General features: G+C 47.1%; 2 protein-coding genes across 2 annotated transcripts; one reads left to right on the plus strand and one right to left on the minus strand.

Annotated features, from left to right (window-relative positions):
* The first annotated feature begins 303 nt into the window (after positions 1 to 303).
* Positions 304 to 4,111, plus strand: LOC109758653 (pentatricopeptide repeat-containing protein At4g14850). Its single transcript, XM_020317517.4, has one exon. The coding sequence runs from the start codon at positions 1,235 to 1,237 to the stop codon at positions 3,866 to 3,868; it is 2,634 nt and encodes an 877-aa protein (XP_020173106.1). The 5' UTR covers positions 304 to 1,234; the 3' UTR covers positions 3,869 to 4,111.
* A 6,004-nt stretch (positions 4,112 to 10,115) lies between these two features.
* LOC109758655 (folate-binding protein 1) lies at positions 10,116 to 12,704 on the minus strand. Its single transcript, XM_020317519.4, is given in 5 exon segments — positions 10,116 to 10,390; positions 10,393 to 10,448; positions 10,691 to 11,025; positions 11,418 to 11,776; positions 12,466 to 12,704. Coding segments are annotated over 5 exon segments (879 nt in total). The 5' UTR covers positions 12,548 to 12,704; the 3' UTR covers positions 10,116 to 10,343.
* Positions 12,705 to 16,714: the final 4,010 nt, after the last annotated feature.

Here is a 16,714-nt window from a genome sequence, read left to right on the forward strand (position 1 = left end):
ACTAAACACACCCTAAGGGAAGCGATGACACGAGGAGCGGCATCCTAGGACCAGGCGAATGACACCGGCGGCCTTTCTTTTGTTTTTCCACTTTCTTCTTTCCTCCTCCCCAAATTGTATCTGAAGAAACCTTCTACTGTCTGCAATGTGTATCTGAAACTGAAAGTAAGATTCGATGCCTAAGAGCAACTCCAATGCAGGGCCCAAACGAACACGAATTTTGTCCATTTTTGTCTATTTGGGTCGTCCGTTCGCCTAGCGGATATGAGACGGACACGCACGACCCGTGGATGTACCCAACGCACAGACCTCAAGCGAACAAGCGATGACGAGATGCAACCCCCACGTTCCTCCCGCGCAGCCGTCGCCATGGCCTTCCCCTCCCTCCAGCACGCTGCCACAGCCTCCTCCTCCCCCAGGGCGCCGCCATTGCCTCCCCCTTTGAACAACGCGCCGTCGCTGCCACCCTCTCTCCCAGCACGTCGTCGTTGCCTCCCCCTCCCCACAGCGCGTCGCCGCGACCTCCTCCTTCCCAGCACGTCGTCGTTGCCCCCCTTCAAACAACGCGGCGCCGCTTCCTCCCCTCCCCACAGTGCGCTTTCGCGGCCTGCCCCTCCGCCAGCGCTCCGCGGCAGAAAGGAGGTGCGCCGCCGCCGAGCTTCTCCGGGCTGTCCTACTCTATTGAAGTAGCAGCATAAAGGAGATGCACCGCCGCCGAGCTCCTCCAGGCTGCCCGCACCAGCAGAAAGGAGGTGCGCCGCTGCCGAGCTCCTCCGGGCCGCCGCCGGAGATCTCACCGCTGCCCCCCGCCAAGATCAGAACGAGAGGCGGCGGCCCTTGCCGGTGAGTGCGGCGGCGGCCTGCGCCGGCGGCCTCATCGCGTCGGTTGTGGAGGCAGAGGCCGAACTGCTAGTGCAGGTCGCTAATACGTGGGACCAGGCTAGACACGCGAAGGCACGAGCGGGCGACGAGAGCGTCCGCTTTTGTCCGTCGCAGACCCGTTTGTGGCTTAAATTTGGGCTTAGTTCGGGCCAGGATGGATAGCAAGCTGACAGCAAGCGGATGCTTTGTCCGTTTGGGTCACCCATTGGATCAACTTTTTTTTTTCGGATAATGGATGAAACGGGTCGCTGGATTGGAATTGCTCTAACAGTTCCCCCTCCGTGCCTCGACCTTCCCGTTGCGGCGGTGCCCCTGTTTCTGTTTCTGTTTGTTAGAACAGAATGCCCTTCCGATGAGAAGCCCGGAGAGCATCAGCCCGCTCCTCGCCCGCTACGCCGCCTCGCAGTCTCTGCTCCTGGGAGCCCACATCCACGCCCACCTCCTCAAGTCCGGCCTCCTCCACGCCTTCCGCAACCACCTCCTCTCCTTCTACTCCAAGTGCCGCCTCCCCGGCAGCGCCCGCAGGGTGTTCGACGAAACCCCGGACCCGTGCCACGTCTCCTGGTCCTCGCTCGTCACCGCCTACTCCAACAATGGGCTGCCCCGGGACGCGCTCGCGGCGTTCCGGGCCATGCGCGCGCGCGGCGTCCGCTGCAACGAGTTCGCGCTCCCCATCGTGCTCAAGTGCGCGCCGGACGCCGGGCTCGGCGTGCAGGTGCACGCGGTCGCGGTCTCCACGGGGCTCAGCGGGGACATCTTCGTCGCCAACGCGCTCGTCGCCATGTACGGTGGGTTTGGCTTTGTGGACGAGGCGAGGAGGGTGTTCGACGAGGCCGCCCGCGACCGGAACGCCGTGTCTTGGAACGGCCTGATGTCGTCTTTCGTCAAGAATGACCGATGCAGCGATGCCGTCGAGCTGTTTGGCGAGATGGTGTGGGGCGGGGTACGGCCGAACGAGTTTGGGTTCTCCTGTGTCGTGAATGCCTGCACTGGCTCTAGGGATCTGGAAGCCGGCAGGAAGGTGCACGCCATGGTGGTAAGGACGGGGTATGACAAGGACGTCTTCACTGCCAATGCGTTGGTTGACATGTATTCGAAGCTGGGGGACATTCATATGGCAGCTGCTGTTTTTGGGAAGGTACCCAAGACGGATGTCGTCTCGTGGAATGCTTTCATTTCTGGGTGTGTGCTTCATGGACATGATCAGCATGCACTGGAGCTGTTGCTGCAGATGAAGTCTTTAGGTCTGGTGCCTAACGTGTTCACGTTGTCCAGCATCCTGAAGGCCTGCCCTGGTGCTGGTGCATTCATTCTGGGCCGGCAAATTCACGGGTTCATGATCAAATCCTGTGCGGATTCAGATGACTATATCGGTGTTGGTCTTGTGGATATGTATGCAAAGTATGATCTTTTGGATGATGCGAGGAAGGTGTTCGACCGGATCCCTCGAAAGGATTTGGTTTTGTGGAATGCACTGATCTCAGGTTGCTCTCATGGCGGATGCCATGGCGAGGCACTGTCTCTTTTTTGCAGGATGAGGAAGGAAGGTTTTGACATCAATAGGACGACCCTGGCTGCTGTTCTCAAGTCAACAGCAAGCTTGGAGGCAATCAGTGACACAACGCAGGTTCATGCTGTTGCAGAGAAGATAGGGTTCCTTTCTGATTCTCATGTTGTCAATGGTCTTATTGATTCATATTGGAAGTGCAATTGCCTCCATTATGCAAATAGAATGTTCAAAGAACACAGTTCTGATAACATCATAGCTTTTACATCAATGATTACAGCACTCTCACAGTGTGACCATGGGGAGGATGCAATAAAGTTGTTCATGGAGATGCTAAGAAAGGGTCTCGAGCCAGACCCCTTTGTGCTAAGTAGCCTCCTGAATGCTTGTGCTAGCTTGTCAGCATATGAGCAAGGGAAGCAAGTGCATGCTCACCTGATCAAGAGGAAATTCATGACAGATGTGTTTGCGGGGAATGCTCTTGTGTACACATATGCAAAGTGCGGGAGCATAGAGGATGCAGATCTGGCCTTCTCCGGACTGCCGGAGAAGGGAGTTGTCTCATGGTCTGCAATGATAGGAGGGCTAGCACAACATGGGCATGGGAAGAGAGCATTAGATGTGTTCCGCAGGATGGTTGATGAGCGCATTGCTCCAAACCACATCACGCTGACTAGTGTTCTCTGTGCTTGTAACCATGCAGGGCTTGTTGATGAGGCCAAGCGATACTTCAGTTCAATGAAGGAGATGTTTGGAGTTGACAGGACGGAGGAGCATTACTCGTGCATGATTGATCTTCTTGGGCGTGCCGGTAAACTAGATGATGCAATGGAGCTTGTCAACAGCATGCCATTTCAAGCCAATGCCGCAGTTTGGGGGGCACTACTTGCAGCCTCAAGAGTACACCGAGATCCAGAACTGGGAAAGCTGGCAGCTGAAAAGCTCTTCATCCTGGAGCCAGAGAAGTCGGGCACACATGTGTTGCTCGCAAACACGTATGCATCTGCAGGCATGTGGGACGAGGTGGCTAAGGTGAGAAAATTGATGAAAGAGAGTAAGGTCAAGAAGGAGCCTGCCATGAGCTGGGTTGAAATGAAGGACAGGGTGCATACTTTCATTGTGGGTGACAAGAGCCACCCAAGGGCAAGGGACATATACGCAAAGCTAGAAGAACTGGGAGATCTGATGAGCAAAGCTGGTTATGTTCCGAATCTAGAGGTTGATCTCCATGATGTAGACAAGAGCGAAAAGGAGTTGCTTCTTTCTCATCACAGTGAGAGGCTGGCCGTCGCATTTGCGTTGATCAGCACCCCACCTGGAGCGCCCATTAGGGTCAAGAAAAACCTGCGCATATGCAGAGATTGCCACGTCGCATTCAAGTTCATTTCAAAGATCGTTTCAAGGGAGATTATCATCAGAGACATCAACAGGTTCCATCATTTCAGTGATGGGGCATGTTCTTGCGGTGATTACTGGTAAAAACGATTCTGCGTATGATTTTTCTTATAGCTTGTCAAGGCTGATGGATAGAGCGGATACATGCCTTCACGGAGGTTTTTTTATTTCGGAAAGAGGGAATGGCCCTTGGCCTCTGCATCGAGTGACACACACAGCCATATATTATTGGTTATTTTACTATGTCAAACAAATGATGTTGCAGCCATTTAACACATGTGGAAATTCCTATTTCAACTAATGAAATGAACAGACCGTCGCAACTCACATCTTTCCCTAATAATAAAGCACGGATTGACTTTGTCGGGTTCACCGTCGCGACGGTTTTGTAGAATAGCCCCTATAGTTTTTATTAATAAACCTGCACTTCATGGAGACACATGATCGAGCAGTTTCCGTTTCGTACGTCGGCCTCCAGCCGGTGGTATGTTCCTGTTATGGGCCGCTAAAATAAGTGTGGATCGGAATTTATTTTATGGGCCACTAAACCGAGTCCAGCCAACTGAACTAGCAAACAATCACATCACAAGTCACAAGGAGGGTTCGGTGTCACGACGGTTTTGCAGAATAGTCCCTGTAGTTTTTATTAATGAACCCGCACTTCATGGAGACACAGGATCGAGCAGTTTCCGTTTTGTACGTCGGCCTCCAGCCGGTGGTATGTTCCTGTTATGGGCCGCTAAAATAAGTGTGGATCGGAATTTATTTTATGGGCCACTAAACCGAAGAGTCCAGCCAACTGAACTAGCAAACAATCACATCACAAGTCACAAGGAGGGTTCGGTGGCTAATTAAATAGCACCACCTCGATTTTTTGCACTAAATTGTATCAACTTAAATATGTTTGCGAGTTGCCTGAGATATCAGCAAGCTTCCTCACGGACAGAGAAACAAGAGGAAAACCAGGGAACATACGCCCATGCTGATTGGGATGCAAATAAATGGATTTGTGGGCAGGTATACTTGATTGGCCGGAATCCTCGGAAATAGAGGGGCAAATAGCGAGGGAAGGAGGCGCGGCTGGCACAATGGAGGGACTCACTGGCGGGCGAGGCAAGGACGCGCGGCTGGCACACGAGGAGCTCCTGCGGTAGGCGCGGGTTGGAAGAAAGAGGGCAGGGCTACGAGGTTAAGCAAGCAGGTCGGGGTGCTCGCAGTGACCGAGAGGCGGCAGGCAAGGCATGCCGTGGGTGTGAGATCCTTGCCGGCGGTGGGGCAGGCCGTGGACGCACGGCTCGGCTGCACCTCCTGCGGTGGGTGACGGCGCAAGGAGAGGGGGTCGGGGAGGAGGCAGAGAGAAATCGGGATCGACCTCAGGGACGACTAGGGTTAAGGAGGTTGGTTGGGCCTTGGGCGAAAAGGCCGACTGGGCTGGGAGGAGGAAAAGAAAGGTGGGCTGGCCTTGATTTAAAAAATAGAAGGGGGTTGTCTTCTATTTTTTGAAAAACATATTTATTTGGAGGCCAATAATAATTGAGTTGAAAGTTTTCATGTGGCTTCCTTGAATTTGGCATGGAATTAAATATTTAGAAACAAAGGGATTTAATTTGCAAGTGTCTTTAAGGGTAATTTCCAAATAATGAAATAATTTATTTGAGCTCTCTAATAATGTTGGCAAGATATGTTGTATGGGTTATAAAGAGAACCACCATGTGAATTCCCTCATTTTAAATAGATCAAATATCTATGCAATTTCATTTTTTGGAATATCATTTAATTAAATGTGAGTGTGAACTGCGTGATAGCATGTTAAAGTATTTAATCCAGAATTCGTGGTATATGCACTTCATCAATTTTCTAAATATGTACGATGAGGGTGAAGTAAGGTAAGTGCTTCTTACCACCAACGATTCAGATATAATGCACTCCCAGGAACTACGCTCCCCTGTTTCAGTTTGTTGAGCCTATCTCATTACATTTTTTGTTTGTAAGTCCTGTTTTTATTTCTTTCCCTCATATGTTTACATTATGTGAAACATTCAATTCTTGCATGCAGTGATTAAATAGAAGTCACCATGTAACATTTCTACTCATTCAGTGTGTCACGACATGCATCCACCGCAATTAATGAAGATTAAAGCATGATATGCATTTCTCCTACATATCGGCATGCGCCTCCCAGCCTCCAGGGATGTTGTCATGCCGCGTTCATGGGCGTTTTAGTGGAAACATCAATTTTCCCCCGTAGCAACGCACGGGCATATGTGCTATATATCTTTCTCTAATAATAAAGCATGGATTGACTTTGTCGGGTTCTCCGTCACAATACGCTTCTTCCCGTGAATTTATGCTTTCAGTTTTTATATTTCTTTGCAAAAAAACTTATTTTGTATCGTGCTTATCCGAGGTGGTACTAAAAAAAGTTGGCCGTCCATAGGACAATCTGGCTCGTACCCGTCCTGCGGTGCCGGCCCAAAACAAATTGCCAGTGGGCCGGATCGACCTCCCTAATCAGTAGCATCGAAGGCACATTTCATAGAGAACGGCTGCCTTCTTTAATAATCCCACCTCGCCCCCTTACCTCCTGATGAACCAGTTTATATACATCATTGATTTTAAATCTGCAAGCCGCCTCGAGAGTCTTTAAGAAAAGGGATGGGGAGCACCGATGCTATACGGGATGTTGTGTCCCCAACACGGGAGGAGGTGGAGCGAGCCAGGGGCCGGAGGGAAGGGAACAAATGAACAAATCATGATCATGAATTTCAGAAAATTCTGACCCGACATGAGGACGCACGAGACGAGATCTGCCGGGGGCGCCAGCGATAGGCCTGCACATGATTGACGCACGCCGGGAATTGAACCTTGACGGAGAGCCGGCTCGCAGCGCAACAAAATCCCGCTGCTGGCTGCTGCGTCGTTGGGATGAGAAGAGATAGATGGGATTCCAGATAGATGTAGAGTATCTCGGTGGAGAGAGATATAAGCTAGCTAGCGGTGGAAGGATAAGTTGCGACGGCTTCGAGACATGTGAATATGTGATGGCCGATGGCCTGATTGATGCGTGTACGTGCCACCGCTCGGCCCCAACACGTGATTACTAACCTTTGGGACAAGATTAATAGCGCAGAAAAGCAAAATATCTTCCAAATTAAAAAAACTACATAACAAAAATCATTTGAATTCAAATCTTATGATACCCTCCGTTTCTAAATATAAGTGGTTTTAGACATCTCAAATGGACTACAACATACAGATGTATGTAGACATATTTTAATGTGTAGATTCACTCATTTTGCTTCGTATGTAGTCATTTGTTGTAATCTCTAAAAAACTTAAATTTGGGAACGAAGGGAGTATCTCGGTGGAGAGATGGGATTCCAGATAGATGTAGAGTATCTCGGTGGAGAGAGATATAAGCTAGCTAGCGGTGGAAGGATAAGCTGCGACGGCTTTGAGACATGTGAATATGTGATGGCCGATGGCCTGATTGATGCGTGTACGTGCCACCACTCGGCCCCAACACGTGATTACTAACCTTTGGGACAAGATTAATAGCGCAAAAAAGCAAAATATCTTCCAAATTAAAAAAACTACATAACAAAAATCATTTGAATTCAAATCTTATGATACCCTCCGTTTCTAAATATAAGTGGTTTTAGACATCTCAAATGGACTACAACATACAGATGTATGTAGACATATTTTAATGTGTAGATTCACTCATTTTGCTTCGTATGTAGTCATTTGTTGTAATCTCTAAAAAAACTTAAATTTGGGAACGAAGGAAGTATCTCGGTGGAGAGATGGGATTTCAGATAGATGTAGAGTATCTCGGTGGAGAGAGATATAAGCTAGCTAGCGGTGGAAGGATAAGCTGCGACGGCTTCGAGACATGTGAATATTTGATGGCCGATGGCCTGATTGATGCGTGTACATGCCACCGCTCGGCCCCAACACGTGATTACTAACCTTTGGGACAAGATTAATAGCGCAGAAAAGCAAAATATCTTCCAAATTAAAAAAACTACATAACAAAAATCATTTGAATTCAAATCTTATGATACCCTCCGTTTCTAAATATAAGTGGTTTTAGACATCTCAAATGGACTACAACATACAGATGTATGTAGACATATTTTAATGTGTAGATTCACTCATTTTGCTTCGTATGTAGTCATTTGTTGTAATCTCTAAAAAAACTTAAATTTGGGAACGAAGGGAGTATTTTATAAAATACTTTAAATGAATTACTAAAGTCTCAAATAGTATCTAAGGGCATTTTTAACAACGTCCGCAACCGTCCAGGCCGTAAGGTCCGGACGTGTTTTGACTGTATTGGTCCACCAACCGGTCCGAACTTACTTTTTCCAACAATATGAAAACAACCTGGAGAGTTTTGCGAGCGTCCGGACTGCTGTCATGCTCGACTCTATCTAACAATGGCCCACCCAAAAACCCCTTCCCTTGCCCATACCCCATCCCACCTGAAATGGCCAGCGCCGCTCCAGAGCACCGGTGCCATATTCATGCCGGCTCATAGCGACGCGACCTCTCACTGGCATTCTAGCATTGAAGCGGCGCCGGTCGTGAGCGTCGCTCGTATCGTTTCCCAATGCACGTGACTCTTCCGCGTTCAAATGACAGGCCGTCATTCAGCCTCCCTAAGTTAAACATGCGCGGTTGCCGAGGAACCTACTCCGCCGCTAACCACCTCGACGCTTCTCCTGCCATTCATTGACTATTTAAACTCCATCCCCGGCTATAGCTGGATCCATCCTCCTCCTCGCCGCACCACATTCTTCATGGCCTCCTCGAGTTCCAAATCCATTTGGCACAACGTCTTGTCCGAGCAGAAGACGGAGATGCCACTATTGTTGCCGGCAAGCATAAGGAGGTCGGAGCTGCGGACGTCCCAAAGGAAGACGCAATTGATGATGAGTCGCTGACACCCTCCTCGCCGGTCCATGTCAGCATCACCATGTGCTAGGCACGTGCTCAATACACCGAAATGGTGTTGGCCGAGCGGGAGGCCTTGTTCTGACAGGCGCAAGCCGACCAGGAGTACAACCTCCGCCTTCTCGACAAGCACCAACACGCCATGGAGCAACTCACCGCTGGCATAGCTATATCGCGCCAAACGTGGACCAGGTGGAGCAGGAGGTGCTGGTCGACTCATATCGCACCGCTTGTGAAATCCACCGCAATCGTCGGCGGTACCGCCAGCGTCAGACGGAGATAGATGCGGCCTTCAAGGAGATCCACGAGGTGGCCAACGAAGTCTATGGCAAGAGCGAGGACGAGGACGACATTCCCAACTCCGCCACGCCCGCGCCTCGCTGCCACGACCATGAAGCCGGCACGTCCATAGGCGCTGCCGGCAGCGAAGAAGACTAGAGCATGGGAGCTCGCCGGTGCTCGGGCCCCAGGAAGAACACCGCCCATTTCGCTCCCTCTGAAGCCAAGCTTAACGGGCACAAAATCGTCGGCCGATTAGCCGCTTCCAAGTTGTGGAGGCGGAGACTACGAAGACATAGCCGGAGCTTCAGTTCCAATGCTCATGGCCAGCCGGAAATGGAAGAACGTGTGTTGGCGGTCATTTGGACTAGGTTTAGAGTACAGTTTAGTTCAAATATATCCAAATATAATTACTTTGTGCCGTTCTATATGAAAAGCATCCGGGTTTAATAAAAAATATTCAAGTATGAACGAATACTTTCCGGTTTGTTCAAATATCCATCAAATTTGTTCATTTTCCTTAAATTTCTTTCGTGAAGAAGATTTTCTCAATTTTTTGCCCGTTGCAACGCACGGGCATATGTACTAGTCTTTCCAAAGGCTAAAATTATAGCTTTGCATCTGGGTGTGTTCCCACGCGATATACTACTCCCTCCTTTCATAAATATAAGATGTTCTAACCTTTTTGTGAATCAGATGTATATAGATATGTTTTAGTGTGTTTATTTGCTCATTTTAGTTTGTAATGTTGAAATATTCAAAACATCTTATATTTGTGAATGGAGGGAGTACCATTTTGTGCTTGTCGAAGGATTAGTTCTTTGATGAGAAAGAACCTTACGCATTGTCATTGTGTCATTGTCTGATTGATGAACACATACACATCAAGTGTACAACTCTGGTACTATATATCATGTTTCTTAGAAATTATGTTCCATTTGGAACAAATAACTGACTATATAATGCACTTTCAACATTGTGCTTATAATACATGGACAGAGTTTGCACGAAATAGTTAAGCGTCAATAAAGACGTTTGCGGAATAACCTCTGCAGAGTTCATGTCTGAATACTCTGACGGTATATACAGATACTCAAGCAAAAGTAAAAACTGCATTAAGAAAGAATCTCGACAATTCATAGACCTCTTCAGCTTTTCTTTCACACAACATGAGAAAAGGTGGTTGTACCAACGCACCAGGATAGGGAGGACACAGTGTAACAACCAATCTTTCATAGTTGATTAGAATATAACCACAGAGCGGCAAAAATACAAATCCAAGAGATCATCTATTAGTAATGCTACAGGTGCCTATGTCTTCCTAGCATCGCTTCAGTTGCTGCGGGTTAGCTCCCGATTCCATTTTTTTCTTACAGTTTGAGCGACAGAAGCTTGCTTACGACGACGGCTGTAGCCCTCTCTTTTGCTGCACATCACAGATGAAGAAAAGTTTAGGTTCATAGAGAAAGTGGTATGTCAACCAGGAATTAGTTTAACCCCAGCACCAATCTAGCAAGCCATGACAGGAAATTGCAAAACTGCACAAACAAATCTAATTTTCTCTCCACATCTCACTTATACGGGTATGCTATATTAAAAAACGCTTCAAACCATATTTCTGGCAAAAAAATCTAGAATATTTAGAGAGAGAAGGAAATATTATAATACCTGATAAAAATAAGGCCTGCTGTAAGAACCATTCCTCCAACTGCCCACGAAATTCTTTCACCAACAGGCATTTCTTTTGCCCATCTCTGAAAATTTTCAAGATCCCAGGAGGCCATATCATGTAATACTGGACGATCTTTTGAAGACGTCCATGTATAAGAGATGGAATCCAAACTTGCTTTCCCGCCATAGCAGAAGGTTTCGACAACTTCACTAGGACTGGCATCAGAAACTTGCACAGAGAAACCAGCAAGGCGACATAGCTCTGTGCCGTTAGAAACCCACTTATGTGCTTTGCCACAAAGGATGTCACCTAAACCACAAGGAGATAAGGCCTGGATAATCGTAAGGAAGCATATCAGTAATCAAACTGTGAAATCATACCGACAAAAAAGATTTGTTAGCTACAACAGATTTCGACAAACACAAGAAAAACTAATTTCTGCAGTATTAATAGCTACTCCCTTCGTTCAATATTAAATGTCGCTGATTTAGTACAAAGTTGTACTAAATCAGCAACACTTAATATTAATATGGAATGGAGGGAGAATGTACTGAATGGACATTGATTAGACATGATTTGTCTAAGTTATGATCTGACTATGAAAAATATCAAGCTCAATCTGGTAAGTGCACATTTACTTGCACAATAGTAATGATTTGAAATCTAGATAGTTTCAGTTGAGACATAACTCACACTCGCATAACACCAGCAATGGGTGTTTACCTGTGTTTTTGTATCAATGGAGAAGTATGCCTCCGAACAAGCTTCGAAAACCATGTCACAGAATGATGCACATATAACAGGAGGTCCAGGCCTGACACCCACCCGTGGATCACAGACTGAGCACTCGAGCAACTCCCACAAATGAAGGCATTCTCCACTGCCTTCACCAGTTGACGAGAGCTTTCGCACTGAAAGCAGGGCAGGAAATGTCTGTGTCACGTCACAACATGTGTTCTGGCGGAATATCCTACATAGTGCTAGGTCTCTGCGCCCCTTTGCTGCTTTTCCAGGAGGCTTGCCTTCAGATGAGAAAGCAGAGAACCGTCCACCAGGTGAAACACATACCCCTTTTGGTTGCGCTGTGGAGCAAGAAATTAAACAACATTAGTTGCCCATCAGATAATTTTGAAATGTTTGCCCATGGTGCAAATCACAATGGTTCAAGCCCATTTCCTCATTCAACCAAGATAACGACGGACCTCCTATTCCATCTTAACAAGAAGCACCCATTCAATGTAAAACCACAAGGCTCATATACAAGCAAGAAACTCAAAGCTATTGATTTCACAGAAAGTAGTTTGTTCATCTGTCTTGTGATCGGCAGAAATGCCAAGAACCGACATTAGTAAAACATAGGATAGGACAACGATGCTTCTAACCGTAAAATATAACGTTATATAACAGATCTTCCTATCCTATGCTGTATGAACTGATAATTCATACAATCGCTTGTCATGGATGAGAATGTGGCCCTAAAATGCACATAGATCACGGTCATTTATGAACCACCTTCCAGCAGTATAAAGATTTAACCTGCAAACTTAATTAAACCTAATAAATCCGGAGAGACTAACTACCTACACAACAATTCCAGCGACTAAACGCAGAACACACCAAGGATCCACTAAAACCCATCAAGATTCAAGAATCACTCAGCGACATAACTAAAAAGCTCACATATATCATCGATAACAGCAATATAATACACCAAAGGAAAGAAGAATAAGCGTATGGGATCACGAGAACGCGCGCGCGCGATTGCTCGTACCAGCCGACGCGGTTAGCGAGAAGAAGATCAGCAGGAGGAGGATGTAAGTGGGAGTCGGACGCGACGGCGGAGGAGGGCTCATCGGAGTCAACCTGCCCACCGGCAGGGTCTCGCGGCGGCGGGCGGGCGGGCGGCCAGCCGGCGTGATCCGTCGAGCGGATAGGCGACCAGGGAGGGGAATCAATTCGTGGTCGGATCGATCCGCTAGCGGAGTGCGGACCAGGCACCCAAGTCAACAAGCACTGCGAAATCTCTCGACGTAGATGGGCCGGTGACGACATTAGGGTCCAGTACACGGCATCAGAAAAATGTCGTGTTTGTGACTTTGGAAAAATGTTTATGCATTTTAATTTAAAAAATGTAGTACATGACATTTCTGAAAAATGTTATACAATGTAAAAAATGTTGCTGTAATTTATTTTAAATCATACAATTCAAAAATATATATGTTAAGCTTTAAAACAAGTTCACGCATTTCAAATATACGTTTGTGACATTTAAAAAAAAATATGCAGCGTAAAAATTGTTCTCATAGTTTAGAAAATGGTTTGTGCCATTGAAAAAAAATGTTTTCAACATGTATTTGAAAACTGTTTAACACATATTCAAAATTGATCAAAAACATGTATTTTTTTAAAAAGAAATATATATTTGGAAAAGTTAAACGTGTACGTTTGGAAGGATAGACTATGATCCGTTATGTTTTATCTTGTACTCCAAGAAGGTCATGTATTCCTATATATATGCCCACAAGGCTTAAGCAATACAATCAATAATCTTACCAATCCCTCTCTATTCCTTTTACATGGTATCAGCCTAACCCCAATCCAAATTTACCTTGCCTGATATTAAAGACGGATCAATGATCAATCAACATGGTATTATGGGAGTACTAGAATTGGTGCCGGATCTTGTCAATTTAACACCTACACAAGTAATGCTTATCGAGGAGCTTGGTTAAGATGAGTGGCACAAAATTAAAGATATTGATAATGTTGAAAAGTATTCACAAATTGCATGCAAAGCAAATAGATTAAAACATATGATATCACTTGGAACTCACACAAGGAAGATAAAGTGAGATTCGTTCAACCAAGGAATGAGCACAAAATATGTTACCACAGAAAAAGCTCATGTTGCACGAATACTAGACGAGACGCTAGCATGATCGGTCAAATGGCTAGGTACGTACTTATGCACGATCTATGAGAGACGAAATATGGTGTCTTTCTATCCCAAGTATGCTATGTATATATGATCCGAGATGATCTATGGTATGCAATGTGGCTCAATGCTATTGCTTAGAAGCTTTTTGTTTTCTTTTCCTTTTTTCTTAAAAGCTTGCTCTTTTTTTGAAACATGATGTCTTTGCCACTTATGCAAAATGCTCAATCCAAGATAACAATGATGTATGCACGAGAGTAACTTATGACATAAGAGATGACAACAAGATGTGTACACGCAATTGAAGATATGCAGCGTATGTACCACTAAATTGCACAAGTAACGTTGCCCAACAATTCTCAATGGCTAGTATCGGTAGGCAAGTTACGCAAACGGTTCGGGGTTATCAAGGAAATATACAATAATGTTGTGGAAGTTACCGTCCTTGCTTAGGATCGTCGTGTCAGAGGGTGGAGCGGTCGTTATCGATGTCGAGTTTGTGTGGATGATGAGTGGCGGTGTTGTTAATGTCGAACCATCCCTAATTAGCCGAAACACCTTAGAAAATGGAAACCACGCTCAAAATCTCAAAGAAAATGGGTCAAAATGGATTGGTAGCGGAAGATGGGCTGGTTATGGTTGAAGTGGGGATTTTGAGGAAGGATAATGATGGTTAAGTAGGCTAGGGGCGCGGAAAAAGGTGGTGGAAACCGTGGTTTTTATTTTGGGGGGAATGCAGTTTCAACAGTCGGAGCCAAATGATCTGGGTGTGGTTTCGAATTGTTCGGGTGATGCCCAGATCGTTCGAGTGCCTGTTTGGATCGTCCGGGTAGTGTTGGAAATATGCCCTAGAGGCAATAATAAATTGGTTATTATTATATTTCCTTGTTCATGATAATCGTTTATTATCCATGCTAAAATTGTATTGATAGGAAACTCAGATACATGTGTGGATACATAGACAACACCATGTCCCTAGTAAGCCTCTAGTTGACTAGCTCGTTGATCAATAGATGGTTACGGTTTCCTGACCATGGACATTGGATGTCGTTGATAACGGGATCACATCATTAGGAGAATGATGTGATGGACAAGACCCAATCCTAAGCCTAGCACAAGATCGTGTAGTTCGTTTGCTCAGAGCTTTTCTAATGTCAAGTATCATTTCCTTAGACCATGAGATTGTGCAACTCCTGGATACCGTAGGAATGCTTTGGGTGTACCAAACGTCACAACGTAACTGGGTGGCTATAAAGGTGCACTACAGGTATCTCCGAAAGTGTCTGTTGGGTTGGCACGATTCGAGACTGGGATTTGTCACTCCGTGTAAACGGAGAGGTATCTCTGGGCCCACTCGGTAGGACATCATCATAATGTGCACAATGTGACCAAGGAGTTGATCACGGGATGATGTGAGTTACGGAACGAGTAAAGAGACTTGCCGGTAACGAGATTGAACAAGGTATCGGGATACCGACGATCGAATCTCGGGCAAGTAACATACCGATTGACAAAGGGAATTGAATACGGGATTGATTGAATCCCCAACATCGTGGTTCATCCGATTAGATCATCGTGGAACATGTGGGAGCCAACATGGGTATCCAGATCCCGCTGTTGGTTATTGACCGGAGAACGTCTCGATCATGTCTGCATGGTTCCCGAACCCGTAGGGTCTACACACTTAAGGTTCGATGACGCTAGGGTTATAGGGAATAGATATACGTGGTTGCCGAATGTTGTTCGGAGTCCCGGATGAGATCCCGGACGTCACGAGGAGTTCCGGAATGCTCCGGAGGTAAAGATTTATATATGGGAAGTCCTGTTTTGGTCACCGGAAAAGTTTCGGGTGCTATCGGTAACGTACCGGGACCACCGGGAGCGTCCCGGGGGTCCACCAAGTGGGGCCACCAGCCCCAGAAGGCTGCGTGGGCCAAGTGTGGGAGGGGACCAGCTCCAGGTGGGCTGGTGCGCCCCCCCCCCCCACCAAGGCCCAAGGCGCAGGGAGAGTGGGAGGGGGCAAACCCTAGGTCTAGATGGGCCTTAAGGCCCACCCTAGTGGCGGCCCCCTCTCCTCCCCTTGGCCGCACCCTAGATGGGTTTGGGGGCTGCCGCCACCCCTGGGGAGGGAACCCTAGATGGGGGCGCAGCCCCTCCCCTTCCCCTATATATACTTGAGGTTTTGGGGCTGCCATACACACACGAGAACCTCTCTCTCATGGCGCAGCCCTACCCCTCTTCCTCCTCCTCTCCCGCGGTGCTTGGCGAAGCCCTGCATGATTGCCACGCTCCTCCACCACCACCACGCCGTCGTGCTGCTGCTGGACGGAGTCTTCCCCAACCTCTCCCTCTCTCCTTGCTGGATCAAGGCGTGGGAGACGTCACCGGGCTGCACGTGTGTTGAACGCGGAGGCACCGTTCTTCGGTGCTTAGATCGGAATCAACCGCTATCTGAATCGCTACGAGTACGACTCCCTCATCCGCGTTCTTGCAACGCTTCCGCATCGCGATCTACAATGGTATGTAGATGCACTCCCCTTCCCCTCGTTGCTAGATTACTCCATAGATTGATCTTGGTGATGCATAGAAAATTTTGAATTTCTGCTACGTTCCCCGACAGTGGCATCATGAGCTAGGTCTATGCGTAGTTTCTATGCACGAGTAGAACACAAAGTAGTTGTGGGCGTAGATTTTGTCAATTTACTTGCCGTTACTAGTCTTATCTTGATTCGGCGGCATTGTGGGATGAAGCGGCCCGGACCGACCTTACACGTACTCTTACGTGAGACAGGTTCCACCGACTGACATGCACTAGTTGCATAAGGTGGCTAGCGGGTGTCTGTCTCTCCCACTTTAGTCGAATCGGATTCGATGAAAAGGGTCCTTATGAAGGGTAAATAGAAATTGGCATATCACGTTGTGGCTTTTGCGTAGGTAAGAAACGTTCTTGCTAGAATCCCATAGCAGCCACGTAAAACATGCAACAACAATTAGAGGACGTCTAACTTGTTTTTGCAGGGTATGCTATGTGATGTGATATGGCCAAAAGGATGTGATGAATGATATATGTGATGTATGAGATTGA

The sequence above is a fragment of the Aegilops tauschii genome, chromosome 6, assembly GCF_002575655.3.
Source record: "Aegilops tauschii subsp. strangulata cultivar AL8/78 chromosome 6, Aet v6.0, whole genome shotgun sequence".
Lineage (NCBI taxonomy): Eukaryota > Viridiplantae > Streptophyta > Magnoliopsida > Poales > Poaceae > Aegilops > Aegilops tauschii.

What these genes read in the sequence shown, in the direction of transcription:
- LOC109758653 (XM_020317517.4), top strand. Translation starts at nt 1,235, where the DNA reads ATGAGAAGCCCGGAGAGCATCAGCCCGCTCCTCGCCCGCTACGCCGCC.